General features: G+C 36.4%; 3 protein-coding genes and 1 long non-coding RNA gene across 5 annotated transcripts in view; 1 reads left to right on the top strand and 3 right to left on the bottom strand.

Annotated features, from left to right (window-relative positions):
• Positions 1-2,194: 2,194 nt before the first annotated feature.
• LOC111051081 (mucin-2) lies at positions 2,195-13,053 on the bottom strand. Its single transcript, XM_039435134.1, has 4 exons — positions 13,012-13,053; positions 8,454-9,362; positions 6,050-8,406; positions 2,195-6,019 (listed from the first exon to the last, which is right to left on the bottom strand). The coding sequence occupies exons 1-4, from the start codon at positions 13,051-13,053 to the stop codon at positions 3,805-3,807; spliced, it is 5,523 nt and encodes a 1,840-aa protein (XP_039291068.1). The 3' UTR covers positions 2,195-3,804.
• LOC120352842 (zinc finger protein 48-like) lies at positions 3,209-3,664 on the bottom strand. Its single transcript, XM_039435135.1, has one exon. The coding sequence runs from the start codon at positions 3,662-3,664 to the stop codon at positions 3,209-3,211; it is 456 nt and encodes a 151-aa protein (XP_039291069.1).
• Positions 13,054-13,174: 121 nt separating the features above from the next.
• The window catches only part of LOC120352720 (mucin-4-like), a 43,778-nt gene continuing 30,367 nt past the window's right edge, over positions 13,175-26,585 (bottom strand). Inside the window, exon 7 of one of the 2 annotated variants that reach the window (XM_039434660.1) lies at positions 13,175-13,533. In XM_039434660.1, the coding sequence (XP_039290594.1) occupies positions 13,216-13,533 (318 nt within the window). In that variant the 3' untranslated portion in view covers positions 13,175-13,215. The remainder of the gene's footprint in view (positions 13,534-26,585) is intronic. The other variant, XM_039434659.1, reaches the window with a different exon arrangement.
• LOC111055120 lies at positions 15,756-26,031 on the top strand. Its single transcript, XR_005572071.1, has 3 exons — positions 15,756-15,891; positions 24,219-24,337; positions 25,524-26,031. It is a non-coding gene; the product is annotated as an uncharacterized LOC111055120 (long non-coding RNA).

Below are 26,585 nucleotides of genomic sequence, written 5' to 3'. Positions count from 1 at the left end.
CAACTCAATATAATTTCATCTGAAATTATATCATTTGATTAGAATGAATAGAGAATCGTTTCGTGGTTCCAAATTACATCTACAAAAAATAAAATTCAAAATATTATTTTAAAATGAGTAATCAATCTCTTGACATTACTTAGATTATTGGCTGAGATGATATTGATGAGAATACCTAATATAACTAGATTTTGTCACATTCATATCTGTAAAAACGCTGTGGGCCTAGTTCTAATTGTTTCACACCATTATCATTCCAGGTAAACTATGTATACATGTTCAAATAAATCGTCGTTTATTGCCCTCAAGATTGACCTAGAACTTGAAAATTCTCCATACTTATAGCGAATGAATCACCGATTCTAATGATGTTGTTAAATATTCCAAGTTCATTCAACTTGTATGAATAAAATGAAGTTGAAAGTTTTTCAAGAATCTAAAAACGTGACACGAAAAAGTTAATAAGCTGGAAAAGCGTTAGTAGACAACGTTATACTATTATAATTTCAGATTAACACATGAAAAATTAATGCATTGCAATAAACCGATAAACCGATCCCGATAAATTTCATTCATATTTAAATGCACTGAACACATGCTGGTATTGAGCACATGTTCTACGAGAATCAAAATATCTCATCCCCAAAATTCACAAGCTGATGTATAGTCAAACTACAAAATATAAACACGACCTAGAAGATGAAGAAACCTTGAGGGTTTGAAAAGGAAAGTTAGGAGGTGGGGTTTTTGCTTTTATATGGCAAAATGCTTGTATTATTTAAATGTTTTGATAATTATTGTAAGGCAGAAACAGAAAGCTTGCATGTCAGAAAATGTTTGTGTTATATAATTTGACTATACGTCACCGTATGATTTTCAAGAATGCGATATTTTGCCTACTCTGTACTACAGCCTACGTCACGGCTGCAGTTCCCCCACTCCAATTGCATTTCAACTAAAATACTATAGATGAGTGACCAACCTTCTGTCTACTAACTTTGAATTCTAATAACAAGAAATAACAGCACCTAAATTTATACAATAAGAGCAACTACCGTATAAGCTTGAATTTGTAGATTAACTCAATAGATAAAGGGATGAAAATACAATGATAAAAACAAGTAAGTTATGAAATTAGAGTTTTATCGTGATCCAAAGTTATTCTAGAAGTCTTCCACTCACATAACAATGTTGACTAAAGATCAATGCAATTTTTATCCATCTTATTTACATTTTCAAAATAAATTAATCCATCGATGCTTCCGCCATTATAAAATATTAACATTAGCGTACGGTACATCAATAATTATTTACACATAATGAACACAAATGACAAATACAAGAAACAGAATACTGATTCTAACAGACGATTCTAATCAAGTGATAAAAGTAGCAGAATAGAATGAGTAACAAATAACAAATTCTACTGAAATTACATAATATTCTAGTATTAATTCTATTACTGCACGCACCATTGATAGTATACATTACATTTACTGTAGTAGTTATTTCTGTCGAAGAAAATCGTGAATACATAACTTTTATTCTACTGTATGGAAAATGTTTTCTGAATACCTTAGACAAAAAATAAAAACAAACCTCAATGAAGTCATAGATATTGTGCATATATCCCAAGATTTTTTGATACTAAACTGAATAAAAGGTTCTAGGCTAATGCTGGTATTGTAGATATAGATCAAACATAAATTAATAAAAACAATATAAAAAAGTTTAGAACCCTTTATAAAAGACTTTAAAATATTTTAACGGCTCTAAAGTTTTTAATAAAGGGTACAAGTTTTTATTGTTTTTATTAATTTATACCATATAAATGAAGTTTTTTTAGATCAAATATATTCTGAATGGACTGTAGTATAGTAGAATCATTCTAAATATATTGTTCTTTGTTAAAGTAAAGTACTGATAATCTGATAAGAAATACAAGTCAAATCATTTATATCACAGATAGCCTACTCTATTATAAATTTTTCCGAATAACGACAACGAACCATGCTTTCCAATGAATTTCTGCTCTGTTGGGCAGAAGGAGAATAAATAAGATATGTTGTTATGGGAGCGTTCACACATCTGCAGTTTGCCAAGCTGTGAACGCTCCCATAAGAAACAATAGTAATAATAATTGAAATAATATAGAGTGACCTGGCTGGCTCAGATCTGGTGTCAGAGTTTTCAGGTCGCAACTGATCATTTTTAGGGATTCTGACTTGACTTAACGTTATAACAAATAGTAATAGCAATAATCAGGCCAGCAGAGAAGAGATTCATTAAAAATACAGCTTTACAAACGCGATAGCTTATCAAATAAATGTTCACAGTTGATCAAACAACTGTCAGTTGTTCAAATGCTAATAAAAAAGTGAATAAAACCTTAATGACCTAACCCTAGATCAAATATTTAATGATCAAACCACTGTTTGATGAGTTACAACAAAATGATTTCACATTAATAAGTCATTGTAGATAAAATACTAAGCGATCAAACCACTGTCGATTGATCAAACACTAATAAGAACCTGTTTTACCATCAATAATAATAATATCAAATCGAGGATTCTATGACTCAAATCAAACACATGATTCATGATCTCAATTCAAAAATTGTATGATCGAACTATCATGATCTCAAATAAAACACTTTATGATCAAACTATCATGATCCCAAATCAAACAATCTATGATAAAACTACTGTTTGACAACATACAACACCATGAGTTTCCATCAATAATATTCATAGATCAATTCGTTATTAAACCATCAAATTATCGTAGGTCGTATAACAAAGTCATATACCATCAATAGGTAATCATTGATAGAATCTGAGATGAAGCCTCCCTGGTTTCAACAACAGAAAACGGTAAAATATTCAGTGTTTAAGTATGAATCTTGACAGTGGAAAGTAGTCTATTCTAGATAAAACATTCTGAAATCAAACCTTCTTGGTTCATATACCATCATAGATAATCATAGATAGAATAATATTCTGAGATGAAGCCTCCCTGGTTTCAACAACAGAAAACGGTAAAATATTCAGTGTTTAAGTATGAATCTTGACAGTGGAAAGTAGTCTATTCTAGATAAAACATTCTGAAATCAAACCTTCTTGGTTTTACAAACAGAAAACGAATTATATAATATGTTCAGAGATCAATCTTGACTGTGGAAAACATTCTACCACTGTTCCACGATCTACAACAACTTCACCCCGCCACCTGATTGCAAGACCTTCTTTCTACTGAAATGAATCCTGATGTGATCGACTAGATCCTTGTGCGAACCAAAGTTCTTGTCGCAAATATTGCATTGGAAATTCGAGTCTTTCGGACAGATCCTAGGTTTGTCGGTTTTGGGTTGCGGTGCAATTTCAACGGGAACTTTGCTGACGTAATGTGTGTTCAAATGCGTGTTCAGCACTTTTTCGGACGAGAACGAGCCGCCACACAGGAAACAAGTGAACACTTGGACGGTAGAATGAGAGCGCATATGAGCGTTCAGTTCGGAGATTAGTCTGAAGGTAGCCGAACATTTGTCGCAGATGAAAACGTCGCTACTTTTCTGCAGGTGCATCTTGTTGTAATGGATGTTGTAGCCGATTTCGTTCTTGAAATACCTGCCGCACGGTTTACATAGACGGGAGTACTTCATGGGACATCTTAATGAATGCGCAGTGAGACTACGGTAAGGCAGCTTACATTTGGGACAGTACTTCTTTCCATCAGCCGAAACTACTTCAGTGATTTCAGGATCGATGTCGCCTTCCGTCTCCTCCAGTTTCACTTCAGGTGTCAGCGCATTCTCATCAATCTCTTCGTCGTCATCTGAGTGATTCTCAGGGTGGAAAAATCGATGGAAAATGGGAAAGCTGCATCTTCCACCTCTTCACCTTCAGTCTTGACTGACGTCTCCTCTTGATTCATACTCTCCTCTTGATTGGTACTCTCCTCTCCCTCTTCCTCCTGATGTTCGGGAGAGTCCAACCGTTCCATCTTGATGAACAAACTCTCAGATTCCTGCACATCACTATTGTCTCCCAAAACTTGCCCTTTGCAGCTAGCAATCTTCACAAACATTTCATCTGATAAGGACGTTTCACTCTTATCATTACTATCACACGTATCAGTTGTTTCCATCTTTAGTTGATCTCCCTCTTCAGTATTCACATCCAACTCTGGTGACTCATTACTAGCCGACTGTTGTGACTCGTTTTGTAACTCCGCAGTTAACCCAGTCTTAGGGACAATAGGTTTTATCAACTCCTGGTACAACCTCATCTGCTTCAGTCTGTCGTCTGTCTGCTCGTGAAACTGTTTGTGGTGGTTCAACTTCTCGGCCGTGTCAAAGGTGCATCCACACATATTACACGTGAAGGGTCGTCTCAGAAAGTGAGTCCTTATATGATTTTTCACCAGACGTTTCGAATAGAACCTACAACCGCACAGTTTACACTTGAAGGCGCTCAGATTTTCTTTGTACACAATAGTTTCTATATTGCTCTGCAACAATTTCTCACCTAACTCTATCGTGTAATGGGTTTTCAGATGTCTTCTAATAATGCTCTCGGTCGCGAACAGACAAGTACACAGTTTGCACCTGTAAACAGATTTGGTTTCTGGTGCGGGATCACCCTCTGCGGTGGCCGGTTGATCTGTTTTCACAGACTCACTCACACATTCAGTCAAGTTCAGATCGGTTTCGTTGATTTTCGGAGATATATCGGGTAGCGGCGGTGTAGGAGTCCTAGGTTTCAACGGATCTGGATGGAACTGTTTCATGTGACGGTTTAACTGTACTTTGGAACTGCAATTAGTTTTACACACTTCGCATCTGTTGCGACTGGAATGGGATTCCAAGTGAGTTTGCAGAACTCTCTCCGAAGAGAAGTTAATGTTACATTCGTCGCACTTGTACACTGAAACGTTGGCTGAAGAATGACTCATCTGATGATCCATCAACTCAGTTTTCAACCGGAATGTGTAGTTACATTTGTCGCATTTGTATTTTCTGTCCTGGTAATGTTTCCACATGTGTTGACGCAGTGACCAAGATTTCTCGAAAGCTTGTTTACAAAATCTGCAGCGGAACTTGCGTTCATGAACTTCCATATGTTCGTTAACATGGAAAGAGCTGGGAAACACTTTAGTACAAACGTCACAAGCGTATTTACCAGACGCTCGCAAGTGACACTGAGCAAAATGTTTTTGCAAGTGCTTCGAAATGACTTTCATCTTACAGTGGGGACACTTTTTAAAACCATCTCTAACTGTGGCTATCTCCTCCTCATACTCCTCATCATCCTCCCCCTCCTCACCATCATACTCCCAGTCTTTATCCTTGTCCTCCTTGGCCTTTTTAACCTTCTCACTCACACCTTTCACTGGTTTCTCATCATTGGCCGCGATGAAATACTTTCCCATCGGAGTTTCGGTGGCCTCACTAGGGTTGCTAACCATGGGACAGGCGTGTCTGTGTATCTTCAGGCCCATCATGCTGTCCATACGTTTGCCGCAGACACACATGTAGTTGCCGCTGTGGTAGATTTGGTCGTGCATTTTCAAGTCTTCGATTGTGGAGTGTTCGGCAAAACATTTGGGGCAATTGTACAGGCCATTGCTGTTTTTCTCTGGCTGCTGGAGGAGAGATGACAGATCCATAGATGGCGCCATTATTAATGGAGCATCAGCAGCATGTTTGTTTGAAGTTGTTGTTGTTGATGCTTCCTCACTCACCTCCTTTTCCACCCTCTCACTCTTCCAATCACCATCCCCCACTAATTGTGGATTACTATTCTCATCTACTTTCTCACTCTTCACCACTACCGATGGATCATCCTCATTTTCAGAATTTTCACTCTGATCTCCATCATCAATTGCAGTCTTTTCAGAAGATGTTGCAGTAGCCTCTCCAGATGGAGCTGGCAATATGGTCACAAATTTAGTTGGCAGCAAGTTTGAAGGTTTAAGAGTACTTGGCAGTATGGGGATCAGTTTAGAAGAGCTGCCGACAGACTTGGATAAGCTTGGTTGTACAGGAACAGATTTCGATGAACTAGACTGTACAGGTTTTGACGTAGCATCAGTCTTCTTACTCACGTTCTCCATTTCCCTTTTAGCACTTCTGGTCATATACTTTGGTTCAGCTTTGATTTCCTCTTCACTACAATCATCAAGCGGTGTTTTGATGGTTGATTCATCACTACCTTTCTTCACAGCTTCATCACCTTTCTCTGTCGTTTTAGGCAACAAATTTGTTGATACCGGTAAATTCTGAACAATCTGTGACGACATAGTGGTGCTCAAAATATTCTGAGAGGTAAGAGTCAGTACGTTACTACTTTGCGGTAGTAAATTCCCATTTTGTCCAGCTAATTGCAACAGATTATTACTCTTTACAGTCTGTGGTAACAGATTACCAGCCAATGTGAACGTTTGCGGAGAACTTTGCGGTAGAATACTGCCGCTTGTAACTGTCTGAGGCAACAGATTTCCCGCCAATGTGAACGTTTGCGGAGAGCTTTGCGGTAGTATACTTCCGCTTGTAACTGTCTGAGGCAACAGATTTCCCGCCAATGTGAACGTTTGCGGAGAACTTTGCGGTAGAATACTGCCGCTTGTAACTGTCTGAGGCAACAGATTTCCCGCCAATGTGAACGTTTGCGGAGAGCTTTGCGGTAGTATACTTCCGCTTGTAACTGTCTGAGGCAACAGATTACCAGCCAATGTGAACGTTTGCGGAGAACTTTGCGGTAGTATATTGCCGCTTGTAACCGTCTGCGGTAACAGATTACTGGCCAAAGAAATATTTTGAGATGTCAACGGCAACACACTACCACTCTGTACAGTTTGTGGTAACAGATTGCTACCTAACGAGATATTCTGTGAGGTTAACGGCAGAACATTGCTATTCTGTGGCAGTACATTGTTGCTTTGAACCGTTTGAGGCAACAAATTACCAGCCAACGTGAAGCCTTGCTGAGGAAGGATCAGATTCTGGGACGCTTGGAGAGGATTCGAAACAATGATATTCTGTTGCGAGGCAGTGCTATTTGGTGTGCTACTTTGGGATGATTGAGGCATTATGCTGCTGGTAGTTGGGATGGTTTGTTGTTGAGGGGTAGACGCTATAGTTGTAACCGGGGGTTTCGGGGTTTCCAGCATTGACTTGGGTAGTAGAGGCTTCAACGTTTTTGGACCTGTGCTCTTCTTCATAATAGTGGTTGGAGCAGGTGCAGGGAGAGGAGGGGGAGGAGTAGGAGTAGGAGGAGGAGGAGGAGTGGGAGTAGAAGGAAGAGGACTTTCGGTGGTTTGCGATATTTTACGCAGTTTGAGAATGGTGTATCTGCCTTTCTTTTTCCTTCGTTTCAAAGCAATAATTGTGGTATCGGATTCATCCATGAGACGTTTTGTGGCTACCCTTTCAACCAGAGACTGAAGCGAACTCATACTTATCGGTTTTGATTTCTCTTTTCTGGGTTTCAGATTCCTTGACCTTGGTATCTTCAGAGTCTGAACCGTTTTACTTTCAATGCTTTTCTGGCTGTTATTTACAGGCTGAATGTTTTGTTGACCGGTTTGCAATATAAACCCATTGGGCAGTTGCATATTTTGGGTTAGTTGAGGCATAAAAGATCCTGACATGGGCATAGTTTGTGGTAAAATAGAAGTTCCTCCCATTTGAATATTCTGATTATTCTGTGGCAAGAAATTATTCGGGAACGTCAGATTTTGCGTTGTCATCTGTGGAATGCCGTTTGTCACCTGTTGTAAGGTTCCACCTGATATTTGTTGAAGTGTGCCCCCTGACAAATGTTGAATTGTGCTACTTGAAATTTGTTGAATTGTACCACCGGGAACCTGCTGAACTGGACCTGTCTGTAGCTTTTGAATTGTTCCACCAGTTAACTGCTGTATTGTACCACCTTGAACTTGTTGAATGGTACCTCCTTGAATCTGTTGAATAGTACTCCCTGTGATACCGCTCTGGACTGGTTGAGTTGTACCACTTTGTACCTGTTGAACGGTACCTCCTTGATTTTGTTGAATGGTTGCACTAGTAACCGGTTGGGTTGTACCAGTCTGAACAATACCACTAGAGACTTGTTGGATTGTACCATTTGGCAGCTGCTGAAGTGTACCACCTGTCACTTGTTGGATTGTACCACCAGCAACTTGTTGGATTGTACCACTTTGTGTTTGCTGTATTGTACCACTTGAAACTTGTTGTATCATACCGTTTGGCAATTGCTGCAGTGTGCCATTTGGCAACTGTTGAATTGTACCCACTCCAGGCACCTGTTGAATTGTACCACTCTGAGTCTGTTGGATTGTACCATTTTGAATTTGCTGGATTGTACCACCCACACCCACTTGCTGGAAAGTACCATTTGGTAACTGTTGAATTGTACCACCAGGCACTGTTGGATTGTACCTCCAGGCACCTGTTGGATTGTACCACCAGGCACCTGTTGGATTGTACCTCCAGGCACCTGTTGGATTGTACCACCCACCTGTTGAATTGTACCACCAGGCACCTGTTGGATTGTACCACCAGACACCTGTTGAATTGTACCACCAACCTGTTGAATTGTACCACCAACCTGTTGAATTGTACCACCGGGCACCTGTTGAATTGTACCTCCAGGCACCTGTTGGATTGTACCTCCAGTAACCTGTTGAATTGTACCACCTGGCACCTGTTGGATTGTACCACCGGGCACCTGTTGTGTTTGCTGGATTGTACCACTCTGCATCTGTTGAAACTGATTCAGCGCACTATTTGGCAACGGTATGACTCCTACAGCCTGACTTCCCAGTTGACCTATAGTCTGGGGATTGGCCATTATGAACTGATAGGGTTGACCGGGGACATTGCTGGGAAGAACATAGATCATATTATTCGACTGCATCATCAGATTGTTCTGCAGTAGATTCAACGCGTTGTTCTGAGGCAAAGCTGAGACTGTGTTAGTTTGTGCAAGAGGCGAGCTTTGTATCAGGTTTGGCTGCACCCCTGACAAACTTTGTACCCCGGATACACTTTGTACAACATTTGTAACGGCACTAGACTGAGCCACAGACAAACTTTGTGCCACAGAGGAACTTTGTGGCTGAGATTTAGCAGGTGAACTTTGTACTCCCTTCCTAGTGTTAGTGTAGACCTTTGTGACCTTTTGTTTCGATGGTTGAGTTGGTTTCGATGCTTCATCGTTGGATATGTTTTCAGTTGGTTCTTCATCGGAGTACAGGTCGGGCTCCACCTTGATGTTCACCGGACTTCCCTGTGGCCCGTCGTCCAAGTCCATGTCATCGGGTGGCTCACTCTTGATGAATATTGACTCTTCATTGAACTGCAAAATAAAGAGGTGTATTCAATTCATTGCTCACAATAATTCTTTATTGATTCATTCAATAAGTACATCATGAAAAATGATAGGGAGAGAAAAAATAAGGTAACCTTGTGCTATTCCTCTCCCAAATTTAGAAAATGTTACACATAGTCCGGAATAGGTCTTGTTCTTGTAAGTCTTGTTAAGTTCTTAATTATTTTCACAAAGTAGATTTAAAAATTTAGATGCTTCAAAACCAAACATAAAAGGAAAATTTCACATTATTATGAATTATACAAGGACATTAAAAGAACAGTGGTACAATAACAGATCATAAGGAGATATATTTAATTGATTGCAAACAAACAACTAATGAAAGAACAGTGGAATACTGATCATATCAGAACTTTAGAATTCATAATAATCATAATCATATACAGGTACATCAGAAACAGTGTCAATATAATACAAACATAACATAAAACGTAGTAGAACGAGTAGAACGAAAAGTAGAATACTGATCATATCAGAATTTTCGTAATAATCATAATCATATATAGGTACATCAGAAACACGTCAATATAATACAAAAATAACATAAAAAGTAGTAGAAAACAGTCATAAACCTCCTCTAGAAATAGCAAAAAGTGATAAACAACAATCAGTTGAATGCAAGTAACCAATTATACATCTAGTTAAGAAAATAAATTTTCCCTTATTTATTAAAAAAATTAATGATAGTAAAATTATGAAATATAAGATTAATGGAAATTGACTGAACCAAATATTTCTTGACCGCTGCTCGAGTAGTGAAACCAAGTAAATAAATCCGTCCCCTCTTTTCAAAACAATTAAAAAGACGAAATTATTGACCACTTGTATAACCATTGCACTATGAAAGAGACGAGATGATTAATCACTTTTCCAGTAATATTGTGATCAGGAATTTCAATCAAATAGCTAGATAAAGTATAAAAATTTCATAAAACTTTGGGAGAATGACAGTTTTGGGCTATGCCTGTTGTCTTCTCCCAATCATATTATATTGGAATAATGATTTGTAAAAGAAGATAGAAGGCTCTTCATCCCAGAATTTTTGCAAATGCAAAACCATTGATGGGTGTGTACACAAATTGGCATTCCGCAATACCATTAGTTCTTATGGAAGAGTTCATACGTATTAATTTTGCCATTAGATCAGAGGCCCTGAAATTAATCATGTGCGACCTGAAACCAGGTGCGTCAACCAGGTCACTCGATCTTATTATAATTTTTCCAATGTGTGAACACTCCTATAAAAATCAAAGGTATTCTCTTGCAGTTTTACAAACCAGAAATTCATTTGAAGCCGGGCTTCATCCGGCTGAGTCAATTTCTTAGGAGAGCAAAATATAACTGAATGTGAGAATAATTCCTGAAAGGTAAGTAACACTACAAGACTGTTGAATCATCTCAATTAATGTTTCTAACCAGCCATCAGCAGGTTAAAAACTGAATAAAAGTGGTGCTAGTTTTCAAGCGATAACCCATTCAATGCGTTTGTAACTTATCTAATCCATGTGATATTTGAAAAAAACAACATTCTATCAGGTTAAATTCCATAAGCTGACATATTTAATCACTAGTTATTTATCAACTCTATCAACTGGCATGAGTCTCCTTCCTGGGAAATTAACAGGGGGTCCACCCCATCCTTGAGAAATGGACTTTGTAGGTAGGTAGAGAATTTTATTCAAAAGAACACATCATAGTCGAGATATTTCATCTGTAGAAAAGCTGTTTTGACAACTTTTAAAAAATCATCGAGTTTCACAATTTACAGAAAGGAAAATGTATAGTATGATATTATACTTCATGTTTGTATATGAATTTTTCATCATACAGGTAAGAAATCACCTTACTATACTTTCAACGACCCCCACTCCACCTCCCTGTCACATGACTCATGACCACGCCCACCAGTCTTTATCAACATCCAAATCCTGTTCCAACAAGTCTGTACCGTATGACATTATTCCTCAACCATGCCCCTCACTGCAAAAATGTTCCCACTGTAGGGGCGAGTGGATGAGAGAGTAAAACAGTGAGTGAGAGAGTGAAATAGTGAGTGAATGAGAGAGAGTCACGCCAAACTATCACTATAATATCCTCATACCAATTGCACAATCAGATCTTCACATTGAGACAGGCAATGGAAAAGTGTATAGAGCATGATATAAGTCTTCACATGCTGTTTGTAGACTACAAGAGAGCATTTGACAGTTTATACAGGAGAAAGCTACTTGAAGCACTGGACAAGAATAAATTACCTTCAAAATTAATCAGACTAGTGGCAGCTACCCTAAATGAGACCTACTCCAGAGTAAGGATAGGCAAGACTGTTGGGAGGCGTTTCCCTGTAAAGTATGGGGTAAGGCAAGGAGATGCGCTGTCTGCATTATTGTTCAATTTGGCTCTCCATGAAGCAGTAGAAGGTATCACGCATAGAAGTACTATAGTAAATAGACTATGGCAAGTTTGTGGATATGCAGATGATCTGGTCATAGTAGCGAGAACAGTACCAGCCTTGAGAGAAGCCTTCACATCCCTAGCAAGCAATAGCAAACCAATGGGATTAGAGATAAACGAGGCCAAGACAAAATACCTGAGAGTGTCATCAGCAGTAGGTAGGAGAGATGCTAGAAACATGAAGATTGGACCCTACACATTTCAACAGGTAGACGAATTCGTCTATCTGGGAACACTTGTGACAAGTAGTGGGAAAGTCTCAGCAGAGATTAACAACAGGATCATGGCGGGAAACAGGGCATACTATGCTTGTATTAAGTTATTCAAATCTCGAATGCTGTCAAGAGCTACAAAATTGCAACTATACCAAGCATTGGTGAAGCCTGTGGTGTGTTATGGATCGGAAACATGGGTGCTTACTGCTGGAGATATGCAAAGACTGAGAGCTTTTGAAAGAAAGGTAGTGAGAAGAATCTTGGGCCCTGTTTTTTAGAATGGTCTCTGGAGAGGAAGAGAAATTTTGAAATAGAGAAGTTCTTAAACAATGAAGACATTGTGCGGTCGATAAAAGCTGGCAGAATAAGATGAATATGTTGAGAATGGGAGATGGAAGAGTGGTGAAATGTATATGGAAGGAGAAAATATATAACAGAAGAAGAAAAGGTCGACCAAGAAATAGATGGACGGATGATGTGGAACGCGATCTAAGGACGCTTGGAGTTCGTAACTGGAGGAGGCAGGCCGAGGATCGAGACAGATGGAGAGGCTATGTGAGGGAGGCCAAGGGTTGTAAAGACCTGTAGAGCTGAGGAGTAATGTAATGTAACCAATTGCACAATGTTCTGCAATAATTTATTTCCAATTTTCCTTGTTTGCATGAGTCATCTCTTGATTATCTCACAATCCCAAATGTAGGCAGTCTGACATCTATAAGTAAACTTGAGTATAGAGATGAGTTAAAACATACGATTATTATTTAACGAAAATCCTAAATAAATGCTGTATACCACACCGAAGCCTCACTATTTAGGATTTTCATTAAATAATAATTTTATATTAATTAGCATTTGAATAAATGCATTCTCTATTTAATTCCATCCGTCAACACATACCTCTGATGTGGGTATTCTTGCAAGTTGATAAATGTGAAAGTGAGGCTCACATCCACTGTTATCAATTGCACTGTGACCAAGGCTGAGTCCATTTCTAAATAAATCATACTTGACTTTGAGAATTGAGTCTCAATTTCATCTTATTGGAAAATTATATCTTTGGATAGGATAGAATAGGTATCAAAAGATAACACACAAGGTTACAATAAATTTCTTTACTTTATTATACAAACACCAAGACATTTCTATGTCAATCAGATACAGAAAGTAACTCTTTCTTTATTCCTATTGGGTGTATATTTTAAAACCTCTAGCTTGATTTTGATTCTATAATTCAAATCTATGTTAGGGTTGTCAAATTCTTCCTCTAACCAATAGTTCGACACATACAATGCTTCCACGTTTTCAAACTGCAAAATATACCGACTCTTGTTCCTACAGTATACCTGTTTGATTGCAATAATGACCAATTCTGTCCCTTCTTGTAGCTCCTCTAATCTTTTACAATGAGCCACTTTCACTTTACCTTTAATTTCCAGCATTTTGATGTTATTATACTGCATATTATTGAGCTGTAACATTAAACGAGAATAATTTAGGGGAATAACATAATGACAGTTAGCGGCTACATATTAAAAAGAACAATCATTTACTATTGTATATAATTGTTTTTGGAGTACATTTTCCTTTGTAGAAATTGTAAAATTTGATGATTTTTCAATAGTCGTCAAAACAGCTGTTCTACAGAAATATCTCGACTATGTGAATAAACTGCTCTACCTACTTACCTACCTCATGCACGACAAGGAGTTTACAAAGTCCATTTCTCAAGGATGGGGTGGACCCCCTGTTAATTTCCCAGGAAGGAGACTCATGCCAGTTAATAGAGTTGATAAATAACTATACAGGGTATGAATTTGAAAAAATCTGTCAAGTCACTTTTGAGAAAATCGTGATAGAAATTCAAAAAAATTCATTTTTCTCAAGAATATTACGGCGCTCCTGCAATTTTCCCAGAAATGAGACTCATGTCAGTTGATGGGGCTTTTAAATAGCTATTCAGGGTATCTATTTGAAGAAAATCGTTAGAGCCGTTTTCGAGAAAACCGTAAAAAACATGTTTTTTGTCATTATCCGCCATTTTTTCCGCCATCTTGAATTGAATTTTATTGAATTTCTTATTGTCGGATCCTCATGGTATAAGGACCTTAAGTTTAAAATTTCTAGTCAATCGGTTAATTAGGAATGGAGTTATGTTCACAGACATACACACAAACACAGACCAACACCCAAAAATCATGTTTTTGGACTCAGGGGAACTTGAAACTTATAGAAAACTTGAAATTAGGGTACCTTAATTTTTTTTGGAAAGCAATACTTTCATTACCTATGGTAATGGGGAAGGAGAGTAAAACATGAGTATTGATAATTAATTCAGATGTCATTTGAGTAGAAAACAAGAGAAATCAAGAGGCTGAAGAATTAATTAATATATTACAGAATATCGTTAGTTTAGCAAAAACATTATTTGGTTCATATTATCTACCACAGAATGCTGATCTCAATGATAGGAAACAATGGATGTATTTAACTGATCCAAGCTTACTCCATAATTTTCAACCCTCTTAAAAAACTGAATTAAAATTTTCGTATGAATACAATGTTGAATCCACCTGATAAGAGTGTTCAAGAGAATCTTAAACACCATGGTACTGGAAAGTCCAAAATTCCTTCTAAAATAAATTATTAACTGGAACTGTAAAATTCTCAGATTTGTAATCCGATATCAGCCAATCAAGAATACAAATTTGAACAACTCTTCTTGGTTGAAATTAATTTTCAAATTAATAAAAAAGGTACTGAATTATGATCTTAGAGATAGAAACTAGTCATAGTTTACAAAATTATAATAGAATTTGTGAATCAAGAAAACAAATTAGTTAAACATTTTTCCTGCTGAAATCCAAGGTCATAAACATCAACTGGATAATATTATGTTGGTTCTTAAAAATATTTTCTTACCAAGAAATAATTAATTACTAATAATATAAGTAGAGTAGTAAATTACTATCTATTATTGTGATAGATTTATTCAACAAACTTATGAGCTCGTTTTGATTATCCCACAGGTTCAAATACCACAGTATGAATAATTTTTGTGACTTTTTGGAACAACTTCTTAATTCTGTTGAACAGTTGAAAAATGATCATCAAAATTCAAACTGAACTTATTGATTTTCTTGGTAAGAAAAATATTTTCAAGAATAATTAAGTTTCTATCCTTACTAGTGGAGTAATGGTTAAGGTGTGTTTTCGTAACGGGCAGACGACAGAATTCACTTTAAATTAACATTGGTTCTTATGGGAGTATTCACCCATCGGCAGAAAGTTGAGCAGAAAAAAAGAACTGTTCAAATCAGAGACGAACTGTCGTTCATCTTGCCGTTCTTTATAAGGCCTATCAACACAATGCTATTTTGCTTCGACCGATCACTGCTCGTGAACCGTTTTGTCGAAAAAGAACTAATTTCGGGATTCTGTCGACGAGAACAGACAGCTTCGAATCACTTTTCTGCTCTGATCACGTGACACCGGCAGAAAAATCTTCCTGTGGATCAGACGCAATGTTCTTTTTAACCTGAATCTTTAATTGTTGTTGTTGGATGGTTTGTTTTGATATTGGTTGTCAGATTTCGGATTGCTACTATTATACTGTGAAATTAATTTGCAGTGGAAAATTGAGGTATAAAATATTTCTATTGGTTTCTTTATTCTTATAATTTTTACAAGAGAGATTGAAAATGGATTTACAACAGAAAGGCGTGAAATTTTCGAAGTTCAAAGTTTTGTACTTTCCAGACCTGCACAACGAATTACCTATTTGAAAAATAGAATATGGTTAGAAATTGCTGATGTAATAGAGGATTCAAGTAAGTACACTTAAATTTCGCATAATAAAGTAGGCTAGATCTACCGTACACAATTATTTGATATAAATTTTATGAGTAGCCTACTAGCATGTTTACAATTTTTATTCAGGTAGCCCACTGTAGTAGGCCTTTAATAACCTAGTCTCTAGGTCTTAATTGCTATCTTTTTCATTTTTCAAGAGGTTAGAAGTTGACAAAAGTTTATTTATTTCTTTTTTTAATGTTTAATTTGTAGTATTCAATAATAATGTAAATCCTAGACTAGCTAGTTTGTGTATGGTAGAGAATTATCACAAGAAAGAAAGAAATCTTATCAACTGATTAGATTTGAACTCATTCAAGATTGATTGATTAGATTAACATTAAATAATCAGATTCAAAACATTATTCAACCAAGATAACATTTAGCATTTCATGCTAACAATCTTTTACACTTTCAGTAAGTTGGCCTAATCACAAAATACATTTTTTATAATGCAGCTAGTAGTTTTCACAAAAAGATTTATTAAAAATAACATCATAATTTGACTTAGAAGTATTTCATTACATTCTAAGTCCTAGACTTCCATTATCCTTGTTGCACCTCAAAATATTGTAAACCCATAGTTTATCAATATAATAACAAAACTAACCTGACTATTAGAACATTTACTTTGTCTTTGGTACCTATCTATGAATTAATCTTCTCTTAATTTATAATTTAAAATCACTTGGAAACAATATTAAATAGATTGTTATAGTAATAACTTGATCAGAGTCAGTGTAATTGAATATTGAAAGACTGTCATTGGGAAAATATAAAATAGGTACTATTTTTCTGGTTGACCATTGCTACCAAACTCATTTAAAACTACAATAGTAATGTATTTGAAAATCTTATTCATGCTCTATTGATCGATATTGTAAACTCTCAGGTTCAACTTTAAGAAATTTATATTGATTTTAAATTGGTAATCAATAATTTTGATGTAAAGTGGACTGTATTGAATAGAAAAGAAACAAGTGATATCTCTACAGAAACAAGTACATGCAATGAATATATAAAAGAACAACTCACCGAAAATCTGCAGAGTACCTAATGTAATATTTATATTATTGAGCTTACAACTCCCAGGTAAGGTATTCAGGTGTCCCCGAGGTAGGAGATGAATCAAGGATGGTGAAAAGGCAAGCTTAATTGTCATCTACTGTTGGTAAATTCGGCTTCCATCATATAACGTTGCACATATATTTCTGACGAGATATTTACAATGTCTTTAAAGACTATAGATCGGTGAACTTTCCAATCGAAAAATAATAGTTTAAAACTTTCAACTAAAGGGAGTTTGGCAAACACTCTTCCAAACGTAGGTTTATGGTGTACGATTTAACACTAACGAAAAAATAATAATTTGAAGAACAATTTTCTTCTGGGAATGATCGACGAATAATAATTATCAATTCCAACTCGAGGCAAGCTATTTCAAAGCGAGACTGAACTGAAAGAAAAAATCTACCGGCTAGTGAGCGCGACGCACTCAAGTGAAAGAAATACGAACTGAACGAGGAGCGCGCGTCCAATTCAAAAACGAAAAATGAAAACTAGAGCTGGCTCCAACATCCCCCCCCGGCTGAAAAGCTATTTTCAGACAAGGCTAGAGAACAAAGAAACGAAAAAAAAAACAATGAATAAACGACGAAAGAAATAAAAATAAAACAAAACGAGAATAAAACAAAAAATGCAAAAGGAAAATTATTGAGTAGGCAACGGATACAACTTTGTAGCCGGCCTTTTGAAGCGACCATTGGCGCACCGCACCATAGCCACTCGAACGACACCGTCAGCACCGGAAATACTTCCTCAATCACCCCCAGAGGCCATTTCAACGGTGCGACATTTGGTTGATCCACTAGGACGATTGTACCAACCGTGAGAGGGGTGGAATCCTTACACCATTTCACACGGGTTTGTAATTCATGTAAGTATTCTTTGCGCCAACGACTCCAGAAAGACTGAACCATTTGATTGACTAATTCAAACCGATCCAATCGATTCATTGGACGATCTTCCACATTTAACATAGGAAGGTACTTAAGAGGTGTCAAAGTGAGAAAATGAGCCGGTGTGAGGGCGAGGGGTTCACTCGGATCCGCGCTCATTTGACATAACGGGCGTGAGTTAAGTACAGCCTCAATTTGAACTAAGACAGTGTTCAATTCTTCGTAAGTCAACAACTGGTTACCAATAACTCGAAACAGGTGTGACTTTACTGATTTTATATTCGCCTCCCAAAGACCGCCGAAGTGAGGTGAACCTGGCGGGATGAAATTCCACTCAATGCTATGATCAGCAAGTTCATTCTGGAGCAGGTTTTGATATTCCTTGGAGTTCAGCATCCGTGACAATTTTATTAGCTCATCATAGGCGCCGACGAAGTTGGTACCATTATCGGAATACATGACCTTACAAGGACCTCGTCGAGCAAGGAAACGGCGAAAAGCTGATAAGAACATTTGGGTCGATAAGTCCGAAACTAATTCAATGTGAACGGCTTTAGTTGCCATACAGACAAAAAGACAAATGTACGATTTAAATATGAAAGGATTCCGACGCCTGGCCATGGTGATTCGAATGGGTCCACCATAATCAACTCCACATTGGACGAATGGTTTAGACGACAGAGTTCTACAGGCTGGCAGATTGCCCATTTTCGGCGGTGTAAGAGTGGGACGATAGTGAAAACACTTGTTACATTTTCGTACATGACTCCTTATAAGGACACGGGCTGATAAAATCCAATATTTTTGTCTCAAAATAGACGCCAATAAATGAGGTCCAGCGTGACAGTGCTTTTCATGAAAATAATCAATCAAAAGCGTGACCAATGGATCATTTTTCGGTAATATAATCGGATGACAGCTGTCATAATTCAACTCAGAATTTTGTAAACGTCCACCCACACGAATAATATCATGATCAAGAAAGGGTGACAGTTGTTGAAGATGAGAAGTACATTCTTTCCCAGCTTTCAATTCCAGTAATTCTTTCGAAAAATGAATTTTTTGTACGACTTTACACAAATGTTTTTCCGCCAAATCGAAATCTAATTCATGAGGTTTAGGCAATAGACGAAGTACTTTCAATATTAACACCATGATACGCAATAGACGTTGGTAGTTGGAACAACGAGCAATTAAAAGATGAATCGAATTAATAGATGAATTTTCCGACTGTACTACAGTGACAATTGAGTGAACCTTGACCTCAGGTAGACACTCTATAGGTTCCAGATCGACCTTGACGGGCCAATCACTCTCTTCTAACATTAGCCAAGAGGGGCCAGACCACCACAAATCATGACTAATTATTTCAGAAGGGGATAAACCTCTCGAAATGGGATCAGCTGGGTTTGAATTTCCTGCCACGTGTAACCAGTCGTTGATAGGACAGTCTTGAATTTTCGTAACTCGATTAGCGACGAAAGATTGCCATCTAGATGGACAGCCCCTGATCCAATGTAAGACAACAGTTGAATCCGATAATGCAACAACGCGAGTCACGTGACAACGAAGGCTCAAAACAGAGACAACAACCTGTATTAATTCAGCGAGCAAGAGCGCCGCGCATAATTCAAGCCTAGGTATGGATAAAGTCTTAGATGGCGCGACTTTTGATTTAGCGCACAACAATGTGATAGTTGCAGGTTGCATATCCATTTGAGATTTTATGTAGATCACACCACCATAACCTAAAGTCGATGCATCACAGAAACCAATGACAGTAATTTTCGAATCATTCATCACTCCTAAATGACGTGGTATGAAGAGATTGGACAATAAAGGGAACTCCCTCTGACATGTCTCCCATTGAAGCGCAATAGAGGGAGGTACTGAATCGTCCCAATCAAGGCCAGCATTCCATAATTGTTTAATTAAACATTTAAGAAACAAAGTTAGGGGTGACAAGAGTCCCAAAGGATCGAAAATGCGTGCTACTACCGATAAAATGTGACGTTTGGTAGGAACAGACTGATTAGGATTCACTGAAAAACAAAACGAATCACTACCAGGTTGCCATTTCAAACCTAGGACAGCCAACAAATTTCCCATCTCGAAATCTTTAGACAAGGCCGATTTTTCATCTTCCGAGAAATCATTCATCAATTCAGGTGAATTGGAACTCCATTTAGTAAGTTCGAATCCGCCTCTCTCGAACAATTCTTTAGCCTGACTACAAAGACGATTTGCTTCACCTAAAGAAGACACACTTGTCACCAAATCATCCATAAACATGTCACTCGGAATACGAGCTTTAGCATCAGGGAAATTTTCACCTTCTTCTTGAACAAGTTGATGGACAGTTCTGAGAGCTAGAAACGGTGACTCACTCAGACCAAATATGACAGTTTTTAATTCAAAAATTTGTATGGGATCATTGGACGAAAATCTCCATAACAAACGCTGAAATTTGCGACACGATTCATCGACAAGAATCTGTCTATACATCTGCTTTATATCAGCAGTTACAGCGATAGAAAATAACCGAAAATTGACTAACAGAACGAAAATATCTGTTTGCAACTTGGGGCCGATATGAAGTATATCATTCAATGATACTCCAGTAGTAGTTTTCGCGCCTGCGTCAAAGACAATACGCAAAGGCGTTGATTGACTCTGAGTTTTGATTACAGCATGATGAGGTATAAAATAACCACTTTTATCACTCTGATTTTTTATCAATTCCATGTGTCCTTGTTTGAGATAATCCAAGAGGACATCGTGATACACTAAACGCATGTTTGGATCACGTGCCAGTCGTTTCTCCAAACTGATGAGTCGACGTTCTGACATAGCATAAGAATCACCAAGACAATCAGGGGATTTTGAAAACGATAATGAGACAACGAATCTACCCGAATTTTCACGACGAACGGACGATGCAAAATTCTTCTCGCATTCCAACTCATCAGCAGTGAGTTGTTTTCCTACATCTGGAACGCTTTCCACTTCCCAAAATTTTCGAACTAACTTATCCAACGGTGATGTTAGACAAGTCATCAAACACGTTGAATTTTCTGAAGATTGAGTTAAAATAGGGGCTCTACCCATCAAAATATAACCGAAAACACTTTCCAAGGCCATCAAATAATTCGAATCAATTTCCACACGACCATTTTGGAAAATATGGGGCACTAATTCAGCTCCTATAATAGCGTCAATTTCGCTGGGAATGTGATAACTTTCATCAGCAAGTCGAAGACCAAACAAATTTGATAATTTAGAATTATCAATTTTACTAGTGGGAAGCTGTTCCATGATTTTTTCGACAACTAATGGTTCAATGGAAAATTTAACACTAGAATCGAGTCGAGATTGAAGCGTGACAAAAGTACGACCAAAAACTGATTGCGAATTTCCGCCAAAACCATTCACAATTAATTGGAAAGGAGAAATCGATAGTTGCAATTTACGACAAAGTTTATGAGTAATGAAATGACTTTGACTAGCTGAATCAACTAAAACTCTTATTTTGTGCAATCTACCTCTCTTATCAGGTACCTCGACTTGAGCAGTTGATAGTAGAACACTATACGGTGCCGACTTCGAATCGATAGAACAACAGGTAATAGTATTATTTTCTACCTTTTTCGCATCCGAATTTGATGACGAATTTGAAGCATTTCCGAAATGTAAAAGTGAATTATGCTTCTGACTACATTCCTCGCAGTTGGAAGAAGTACAATCTTTACTACGATGGGCTGGCGAGAAACATTTCAAACAGCAACCCTTCTCCTTAACAAAACGAAAACGGTCCCAAGGTGATAACTGACGAAAAAGACGACAATTGATCAATTTATGATTTGTCATCGAACATTTCAGACATTCTGATATTTTTACCGGTGATTTGGTCACTTGCGAATTCGATTGAACAACCAACACTTTGGATTTTGGTATTGGTTTCACTACTGGCTTGCATTGTTTAGACGATTCGTCATGCGGTAACGATTTAATCTGCCTTTCGATGAATGAAACAAAATCAGTATATGTGGGATCATCCTTAGTATGAACTGAAGCTTCAAATGCCTTTCGAGAAACAGGATCTAAAATTTTCAATGCTTGGAACAGAAATATTGCATCAGATACATCTTCACCTCGTAGGCGTTTTAAAGCAGTAATTGAACCACAGAACTGATCGACTATAGAAACTAAACCTGCACGAGACTCAGATTTTAGACAATTGAATTCGAAAATTTGTTTCAAGTACACATTTGAGAGTGAGCGGGGGTCATTGAACCGCTTAATTAATGCATCCCAAATAATTTCATAATTATTAGCAATAGGTGGTAGATGACGTGAAATATTAGCCGCTTCTCCAGATAGTTTGGACACCAGATATTGGACATTTGTTGATTTGGAATCGATTTGTTGTCATGAATCATGCATTTAAACATTTCGTAGAATACCGCCCATTTTGATTGATCTCCGTCGAACACAGGAATTTCAATTTTCGGTAAAATATTAGACGAATCCTTATTGGAAGATACAGGTTGAGCCGGGGTAGAAACACTAGGTACAACCTGACTGCGTTTTTTCAATTCACTAGCAATTGCTTCCATATGTTCGAACATTTCCATATGTGAACTACTAAATTTGGGTACAAATTCCGGGTCTTTTTCCATTTCAAGCTCCTGTATTTCCATTTCAACAGCTTCATAATCCTGAACAGTTTTAAGAGTGGAACTATAGAGAATTAGAAATTGTTTAGCACTAGCTTCTTCTTTTAAAGCCTTTTTCGACAAATCGAAAGTACGTTGAATACGATAGAAATATTGCTCAAGTTTAGCTCGTTTGAGCTTTAACTTATTTTCACTCATGATTGGATATTGGAAAGGACTTAATGATTTTCATTTACTAATTTTCGAATAAAATTACGAATGCAACAATGAACGATTTTCATTGATGATTCAAGCAAGCAAAATGATAATGTTAGTACAAATTGAACAGAGAAAGCTCAATAGACGAAGCAAGCTAAGCGATAACGTTATCAGCATTGCAAAGTAACGGTTCCGATCGGACAATAGAGATAAGAGTGAACCAACTTGATCGGCTCAATTCATAATGTACAAACAGGTTTGAACCCTAGCATGCACAAACGATTTACAATAAAATTGGATAAGTGCTTGCCAAATATTTGAATAAAAAATAGCCAATAAAATCCGGCCCGGAGGACCAATGTAAACTCTCAGGTTCAACTTTAAGAAATTTATATTGATTTTAAATTGGTAATCAATAATTTTGATGTAAAGTGGACTGTATTGAATAGAAAAGAAACAAGTGATATCTCTACAGAAACAAGTACATGCAATGAATATATAAAAGAACAACTCACCGAAAATCTGCAGAGTACCTAATGTAATATTTATATTATTGAGCTTACAACTCCCAGGTAAGGTATTCAGGTGTCCCCGAGGTAGGAGATGAATCAAGGATGGTGAAAAGGCAAGCTTAATTGTCATCTACTGTTGGTAAATTCGGCTTCCATCATATAACGTTGCACATATATTTCTGACGAGATATTTACAATGTCTTTAAAGACTATAGATCGGTGAACTTTCCAATCGAAAAATAATAGTTTAAAACTTTCAACTAAAGGGAGTTTGGCAAACACTCTTCCAAACGTAGGTTTATGGTGTACGATTTAACACTAACGAAAAAATAATAATTTGAAGAACAATTTTCTTCTGGGAATGATCGACGAATAATAATTATCAATTCCAACTCGAGGCAAGCTATTCCAAAGCGAGACTGCACTGAAAGAAAAAATCTACCGGCTAGTGAGCGCGACGCACTCAAGTGAAAGAAATACGAACTGAACGAGGAGCGCGCGTCCAATTCAAAAACGAAAAATGAAAACTAGAGCTGGCTCCAACAGATATATTGCGTGATGCCAGGTATATCAATGTGAAAAGTATAAATTAAAACAGGAGACACACAACATAGATAGATTAAAAACACTGAAAAACTTACATTATAATCGGAAATTTTTAAGGAACTGTGTCCCCTTTCTCAACCGAGCAGAGAGTGTAATGTAAGTTTTTCAGTGTTTTTAATCTATCTATGTCGTGAGTCACCTGTTTTAATTTATATTATAAAACTTTAAAGTGTTTTCTGTTATGTGCTATGAATGTAAGTATATACTTATAGTATTTATATCTAATGTAAATAGTTTATTGAGGCCCAGTTCACTTCTAATTTATTCAAAGTCCAAACTATGTCTTATCATTGATGATTAACTTCACATTATCTCCAAAATGAATATGCTGAAAGATTATGTTTCTTTTTTTCAGGTACCATTTACAAACAAAATATTGAAGAGAATGTGCTCAAAGGAAATGCATATGAATTCGTTTTTGTTGACCAGGATGGAACAATTCTTTGGAACCTATAGTTAGAATAAGTTAGTTAGGTAAGATAAAATTCCACTCATTTTTTAAACTTTATATAGGCGATGTCATTTTATACAGTTCCCCATTTTTCAAAAAGGTTTATCCACTTCAATGTTTTATTATCGATTTGATGGTAGATATTCAAATAGTAAGATTTAACTATGGTACGTGACTAAAATAATAGAAAAACTGACTGAATTTTGAGATCATTAATAGCTTACAGGAAATCTTAATATTTCGAAACTACGTGAAAACACATGAGATCAAGATGGACAGTTGAGAAGACTGCTTAAAAAACAATGTATTCACTTATCATTTTACAGGGAAATAGAGTTATTCATAATATTTGGGATTCCTTCCATAGAGAAATAATTTATGTAACATTATCTAATAATGTGATAACATTACATCAATAATTTGATGTTAAAATTGTTTTTAAAACACTCTTCTCAACTGTCCATCTTGATCTTGAGTGGATGATGACTTTATAAATGACCATACATTAGAACTATGAATAGATGACTTCAAAAACTCACCCAGCAAGTGCTGGTAGAAAACACTGAATAATAGCTTTCAATGACAGTCATTCCACCTTTTAAAATGTATGATTAAATTCATGGATGAAATACCCACATTGTTCTGAGAGAGATTTATGTATTTGCAGTTTGGTATTCATTTTCAAATCACTTAGTTCTACTTATAATGTTGTAGATAATCATCATTTCAGATTAAGCAATTAATTTATTGATTATTTCAATTTGTTTCATTAAACTTGTTTCTCTAAATGTAGAACTAAAAATTACTTTATGCAGTACATTTTGGAAGAGTTAAGTAAACCAAACGGTCGAGAAGTAGGCCTACTGACCACAGAAATAAATAAATAATTGTTCATGGTATCCAAAAATATATTGTTCACCAACAAGTTCTTTTGACCTAGGGGCACACTGATCAATCCCAATTCCTGCATGGAGATTTATTTATTCAATCATTCAGAATTACACAACTAACAGATTGATGCTAATAATAATTCAACTGAATGTTGGTTTATTGGAATTTCTCATATAATATTACTTTGTCATTATTGGGGGGTTCCTTCCCAAGAAATATAATTAAAAACTTATACAGATTACAATCAATTTCAGAATTCATTTTGCAAAGTTTTTTTTTATAATGAATAATTAATTATCTATAACTTTTTGATTTCAGGCCTAGTGATGTACCAGCTAGAGGTAGAGGATGACAAAGAAAATCAACTATGAATAATATTCCATGGATATGATTCATGTATGATGTAGTAGCCTACAGAAGAAAGAGATGGACTAATCTAAGAAATATATTCATTTTTTCAGTACATCTTGATGTGTTTATTTCATGTTATTCATAATAATATCTTCTTTTTCTGATCGCTCCTACTAACTGCTTTAATTCAGGTAGTTTTGAAGAAAACAGCAAGTGACATGAAATTAATAAAATATGTTTTAATTGTTTATACTTGAGGGATTTTTAAAACTATATTTAACCCAAAAGCATCGAACTCTTATTAACAACTTTATTGGTTCTGTATGTCTTCTGCTTTTTTGGAACTAATAAAATTATTTAACATTGCTGACTGGCAAATGCTATAGGTAACACGTAGTTAAATAATAGACTTGAATTGGATATAAAATGGGGAATCACAATTATTATGTATTGTATTAATAATTAAGTAATAGTACTTATTTACTGCATTGAAGGGGTAATAATTCTTTGAATATGAAAATAACTTAAGCAAAAGTTGAAAATATGATGTTCCAAGCCACATCAAATATAATCACTTTCAATTCTACCTTCTAGGCTATATTTCCAAGGTTTTGATTAAAATTGATAAGCTTTTAGAACATTATAGTGAATAAGGAGTTTGAAAGGCTACTCTAATTCTAATTAATACCCTAATAAAGTATTAATTTTGATAGGGCAACTTTAATGGTTAATTGTAGAAAATAACTAGTAGGCCTACTCTAAAATATTCAAAATAAGCATGACCAGTTTCTAATTATGTCATTGTCAAGAGAGTCCTTATTGAAAATGTCGAAACTAATAATGTTTCATTTTGGAATATCACAAGGGTACTAGTTACCTTCTATAATTAATAAATATTCATCCATTTTAAAATAGGCTATGTGTTATTTAAAGTACCATAACAGAACTCGTTTATTAAAGCAAGATATAGTTATCTCAACAATAATTATTAGAATTAGTTCGCCTGTTTGAATACACTTTGTACATGTC

Source organism: Nilaparvata lugens, chromosome 8 (assembly GCF_014356525.2).
Source record: "Nilaparvata lugens isolate BPH chromosome 8, ASM1435652v1, whole genome shotgun sequence".
NCBI lineage: Eukaryota > Metazoa > Arthropoda > Insecta > Hemiptera > Delphacidae > Nilaparvata > Nilaparvata lugens.
Note: the sequence above shows the minus strand (reverse complement) of the source record. Positions and strands in the feature narration are given on the sequence as shown.

Coding starts and splice junctions, on each gene's coding strand:
- LOC111051081 (XM_039435134.1), bottom strand. CDS start 13,053: ATGGACTCAGCCTTGGTCACAGTGCAATTGATAACAGTGGAT. Junction 9,363..13,011: donor TGCAATTGATAACAGTGGAT/GTGAGCCTCACT, acceptor TTTATTTTGCAG/TTCAATGAAGAGTCAATATT. Junction 6,020..6,049: donor TCTAGTTCATCGAAATCTGT/TCCTGTACAACC, acceptor ATCCAAGTCTGT/CGGCAGCTCTTCTAAACTGA.
- LOC120352842 (XM_039435135.1), bottom strand. CDS start 3,664: ATGAAGTACTCCCGTCTATGTAAACCGTGCGGCAGGTATTTCAAGAAC.